This window comes from Glycine max, chromosome 6, assembly GCF_000004515.6.
Source record: "Glycine max cultivar Williams 82 chromosome 6, Glycine_max_v4.0, whole genome shotgun sequence".
In the NCBI taxonomy this organism is placed as follows: Eukaryota; Viridiplantae; Streptophyta; class Magnoliopsida; order Fabales; family Fabaceae; genus Glycine; species Glycine max.
The window spans coordinates 11,474,898-11,480,503 of NC_038242.2; the positions used below are offsets into that span (position 1 = coordinate 11,474,898).

A 5,606-nucleotide genomic window follows, 5' to 3' on the forward strand; every position below is an offset into this window, starting at 1 on the left:
ATTTAAATGGCACTGCATGGTTTATTAATTATAAAGTAAAGATAAAAGATAATTGATGGGGTGATATATTTGGAAGAAAATGTGTAAGTTCTTTTTTTATTTGAAGGAATTAAACATAATATTATATAATTTATAAGATTCACTCTCACACTTTTTCAATCAATTAAGTTAGATCTCTTTTATATTATGTGTAAGTTAATTCTATATTTACTTTAACTTAAAAGTATAAATGACGAGAAGCAAAATTTTAAATTAACCAACTTAATAGAATATTTAATAAAAAAATCCAAATAATTTATGAATTACTTAATCCATTTACACTGCTATGTAAATAGATGGAAAATTATCTTGTTTAATTATTATAATTCAACATGAATAAATAATGTATGTACTAATATTATATAAAGAGTTTTTAGATAATATTATTTAATTACAAATTTTTATATATGATTAATTTATTGATTTTAATAAAAAATTCCTTAAAAATAATATTGATTATATTTTTTAAGTCATGATAATATTAATATAAAACATTTGAGTAGAGTAGAATAGTAGATATATTTTTTCCATGGGCATGACTCAAGCCTGAGACGTAATTTAAAGAATTTGAACCCAAATTTTTACACTCACAGTGTACAAATATTAAATTAATTAAAAAATAGAAAATAGAAAATAGAATAATTGAAATTGGTGTGGGTTGAAGATTGAATTGAAATTTGAGAAGAGGGAAGGCGGGAGGGGCCACGTGGCTCTGTCACTCCTTTTTATTTCCGTCTCTCTTTGTCTTTTAAATCAAGATTCATTCAACCAGCCAGCCAGCCACTTTCCTTTTTTCTCATTTGTTCTCTTACTTTTGTCTCTCCAAAAACCATTCTCTTTCTCCGATCTCTCCGCCATTTCCTACGGTACGATCCACTGAATTCCATTTCCATCTTCATCTCCGTTATCGCTTTTTATCTTTTTCTGCTTTTACGATTCTTTCTTCATTTTCAATTATTTCTGTTTCTGGTGATTTGTTTTTGCCGATTCGCCCTAACTAACTCCTTCGCCTTCTGTTTCCTACGCTTTTATTATGCCTTGCTTGATTTTCTTTATGCTCAATTTTTTCAATTCACCTTTTCTGCGTTTCTGCTTCCATCGTAGCCTCCTTTGTTTCAACTTTGATAACCTTTTTTCGCGAAGTGCAAGTTGACTTAGTTTATTCCTGTTGAGGTTGACATTAGGTTTTCTTTATTCCTTTATAACTCACTTTCTTTAATTTCTTGTGGAATTCGAGTTTGGATCGTTTGTATAGCGTAGATCGTGGTTGTTCTTTGTAAATAAACATATTAACATGTATGAATTATGTGTAACAATATCAACAAGTTGTTTCTTGTGACTGCATGATGTAGGGCTTAAAATCTAGAGCGAGTGTGTCATTGTGTATGTTCAATGTATGATGCGCGTAGGTATGCTGTGTGCAAGTTGCAAACATTCAGATAGGACTAATAATTAATATGTAATTCAGTAACTTCCACTTGCACTAATTATTTGTGTGTGCTCAATAATGGAATTAACCGTGGAAGGAAGAGAATTCAAAGTTTGTATGTTCATATATTTCTTCAAACACAGTGGTGTTAGTATGTAGCTGGGAAGGTTATTTGACTAAGTCTAAGAAATGCAATCTTGTTAGGAGGTGTGATTTTCTGTAACCTAGGACACCACCTGCTAATTTTGCTCTTGGAGAGTTGAGATTCAAAGTATGCCCTGCCAGATATTTTACTTTTGCTATGTATGTTGATTGAAGGATTTTGAAATTTCAGCAAAGAGTTGGTTATTACTTATTGCAAGTTGTAGGATATTGTTTTATATTTAATTCATATCTTGGGAAAATAAAGAGAAAAATGGTGATAACTGGTCGCTTAGTGGTTTTGCAATCCAGATATATAATTCATGTGATTTCTATTTCTTTTTTAAATTCTATAATTGGAAAGAGTTGTTCCTTGCTGATTGCTGATGATTAGAGTGGAGTTTTCATACCTTTTAGGATTTCAGTTTCCTTCTAGTGCAGAGTTCTTATCATTGATTTTAACCTCAGAACCTCAGATGGAGGACTCTGAAAAATTTGATGCAGGTAGTGACCAAGGGAATGCATTGGTGACTCCATATTATACCCCATATCCGAAGCACTTGTTACCGAAATCTGGCCTTCAACCTGTCAATATAGAGTTTTCTCCTAGCTCAGGCGGTGATAACTCTGTGGCCTCTATGAAAGAGGGCCCTGGATCATCTTCTTCATCATCCTCATCATCCACAGACTCAGAGCAAGAAAGGAAAATAGTTGGGGAGGAAAAAACAGATAATGTATCATTGGAGAGTGAGAATAGAAGTTACAATGAGTTGCTTAAAGAATTCCTTAAAAATAAGGAAGAGCTGAAACTTTCCAACATCAAACTTAAGCTCTCAGAAGAAAAGATAGTCAAGTTGAATGTTCAAATTGAGAAAAGTGAGGGTGAGCTTAATAATGTGTTGGTAGAATTAAAAGTGAAAGAAGAAAATCTCGAGTATGAAAAAGGACAGGTACTGGAGTTGCAAAAAAAGACAGCTGATTTGGAGACACATGTTCCAGATTGCAGCCTCAAAATAGCAAAGTTAGTGGCACAGCTGGAGTTGGCTGAAGAACAGCTTAAGATATCAGATGATGAAATTGCAAGATTGAAAGAGGAACTTAATAGCAGGTCATCTGGTACTCATGAATTGCAAGGTCAGCTTGAAGTAGCACAGGAAATTGTGGCCGCATTAGAGAGCCAACTTGTCTCAGAGAGAAAGCAGATTCATGACCTAGAAGGCAGGGTTACATGGTACAAAGCTAATGAAACCAACACTGAACATGCGGTGCAAAAATTGAAGGCCAAAATGCTTGATGCCCAAGCACAGTTCTCATTGGAGAAAGATCTTTTGCATTCTGATATTGCTCGTTTGTCAGAAGAGAACAAACAGCTGGGCTCTAGACTTGAGGAATATGAGTCTAGAAGCAACATAATAGAAAACAAATCAAGGCAACTTGAAGCGGAAAAACTGAAACTAGAAGAGCTGCTTGCTACCCAACAAATGGATTTGCAAGGTGAAATCAGTTGTTTGAAGGAAGAACTTGATCAGAGAAGACATGATGTTGAAGCTGTGAATAAGGAATTTGACAGGCACAAGCAGAAGTGTGATGTGCTCATGACTGAAAAAGATGAGGCCAATGCTAAGATTCATAACCTTATGGCTGAGACAAGAGACCGAAACAATTACATTGCAAATCTGGAGAGAGATATAATCCTGCTACGTGGACAAGAGGCAGAGCTGAGCACAGGATCTGCAGCTACACTGAGACTTGTAAAGGAGTTGAAACTAAAAGCCGATGGGCTCGAAAAAGAGGTGATTCTGAAGAATGCTATGATCTCAGACAGGGCTGAGGAGAAGAGGGAGGCAATCCGACAACTATGCTTTTCAATTGAGCACTATAGGAGTGGTTATAAAGAACTTCTTCAAGCATTTGCTGGGCACAAGTGTCATGCCGTTACAGCTGCCTAAAGTTGCATTCACCTGTGTCTCATCGTTTTATTGTGTTGTAGATCTTTGCGCATTAACAATTTTGCATGTCGTTTCCCTTATTCTTGTTGAGCATCTATACATTGCATAAAACTGTCTTCCTATCGAATTAGGTCAAACATTTACATTGGTAATTGACCTTGATGAAATCTCTACATTCAGTTCTCATAGTCTTGGTTTCTGCTGTTGGTTTGAAGGACACCATTCTATATTCATAGTCTAGACTTTCGGGGTGAAAATAAATTACATACAGGGTAATGTTCTGTGGTGTGAAAAGGGAATAAAGAAGAGAGATAAAAAGAAAAAGTATGTAAAAAATATAGCATGTGTTTGGAAGTGTGTTCACGACGTGTACACATTGGGAGGAAAACGCAGGAGGCTAGGAGAGCAGTCAATAGCCATATAATGAATAAAAATTGTTGATTTTACGTATTTAGTAATTAGTATTGATCCCTGTTAGACTATTTGGCAAATATATCCTTATAGAGAGAGTGAACTAACTTCATTGTGAACGAATATATTTTGCAAATTATAGTTTTTTGCTTTGCATTACCTGTAAGTTATATCTGAAAGCAATTAATGTAACTTAATAATGTAGAAATATGATTTACCCATCTAGTGCACAGCTTCCCGGATTAGAGTTACATGGTTTGGGTAGATGACCACATCTTTGGGTGTAGGAATTGTGTTTGAGGATTATAAGTTATATCTTCGTAGAAAATGAAGGCGAATTGTTGTCCATAAAAGCCTCGATAGAAGGTTTGGGTAAACCTAAACAATTTTGTGTTGTGTATATATGACAGAAAACGGATCATTTGAAAGAATAATGTTAAGAGTTGCTGCTTTTGGAGGCATTTTTTATCCCTTAGTGTCCCTAAAGGGACACGCAGTTAAATTTACAGCAAGGCTTGTATGGCATAGAAATTGAGATGGGTATCAAGTATCAACATCAATGCAAACAATGTGAAGTTTTTATTTTTTATTTTTTATCAAAAGCATAAACAATTTTTGGAAATTAATAGATTAGTTTTGAAGTAAACCAAAAGCTGTAATAATATACACTACAACAACGATCTACTTTGGTAAGCTTATAAGCTTTGTTGATTAATTTATAAACTATTTTAATTAAAATTGTTTATTACACGAGTTTATTTTCAAGTAGCTTATGAAAATAAATTAGCTTATAAGTTATTGATTTTTTTTTCTCAACTTTATTCTAACTAATTTATTTGAAATTATATTTTTTTATTATTTTATTAAATTTAAAAATCATTTTACCTATTTTAATATTGCAATTCATTATGGAAGGAAAACTAGACACTAGACGGCATATTTATTTTCTTAGTTATCATGAAACTTGGAATTCCATTTTTTTGTTTAATGTGAAACTATTTATTTTAACAAGTTATTAAATTGTTTATTTTTATTTAAAATATTTGACCACTAAAAAAATGTTAATAAAAAATCAAAATTAGAAAGAAAAAATTATTTTTATTTTTTATTTTAGAATGATATTATCAATGAAATATTTAAATATTGAAAATTAATGTTAAACGACATAAGTTTATTTAATTCTACCATTTTATTTAAAAAAAGGAAAAAATTGATTCGAAACAATATTAGTTTACTAAAAAATTGATTTTAAACAATGCCTAAAATGATCAAATATTTATCATTATTTTATGATAAAAATTTAAAAATTATTGTCCTACTATTTAAGATAATAAATTATTAAAAATATATTTAAATATTAAATATATCTTTTAATATCATTTGACATCGATTAATCTTAGGGTAAATAGTCACTTTTGTCACTTAATGTGTAATTTGCTAAAAAATACGTCTCTCAAAGTGTAAAAAGTGCGACAAATATATTGACTATTAACTTACGTCCGTCACAATTAATAAAATAGCTTACGTGACACAAAGAACAAATTATGAAAATGCAAAATTTAGTCCCCAAAAGCATAAAAGTGAGACAAATATATCCAGACGTTAATAATAGATTGTGACTAATTATTATAATTTTG

The 5,606-nt window shown here is 31.9% G+C and overlaps 1 protein-coding gene across 1 annotated transcript; it reads left to right on the top strand.

Annotated features, from left to right (window-relative positions):
* Positions 1-750: 750 nt before the first annotated feature.
* LOC100820407 (protein NETWORKED 4B) lies at positions 751-3,710 on the top strand. Its single transcript, XM_003526745.4, has 2 exons — positions 751-905; positions 2,078-3,710. Exon 2 carries the CDS (start codon positions 2,086-2,088, stop codon positions 3,556-3,558), a length of 1,473 nt encoding a protein of 490 aa, XP_003526793.1. The 5' UTR covers positions 751-905; positions 2,078-2,085; the 3' UTR covers positions 3,559-3,710.
* The last annotated feature ends 1,896 nt before the right edge of the window (positions 3,711-5,606 follow it).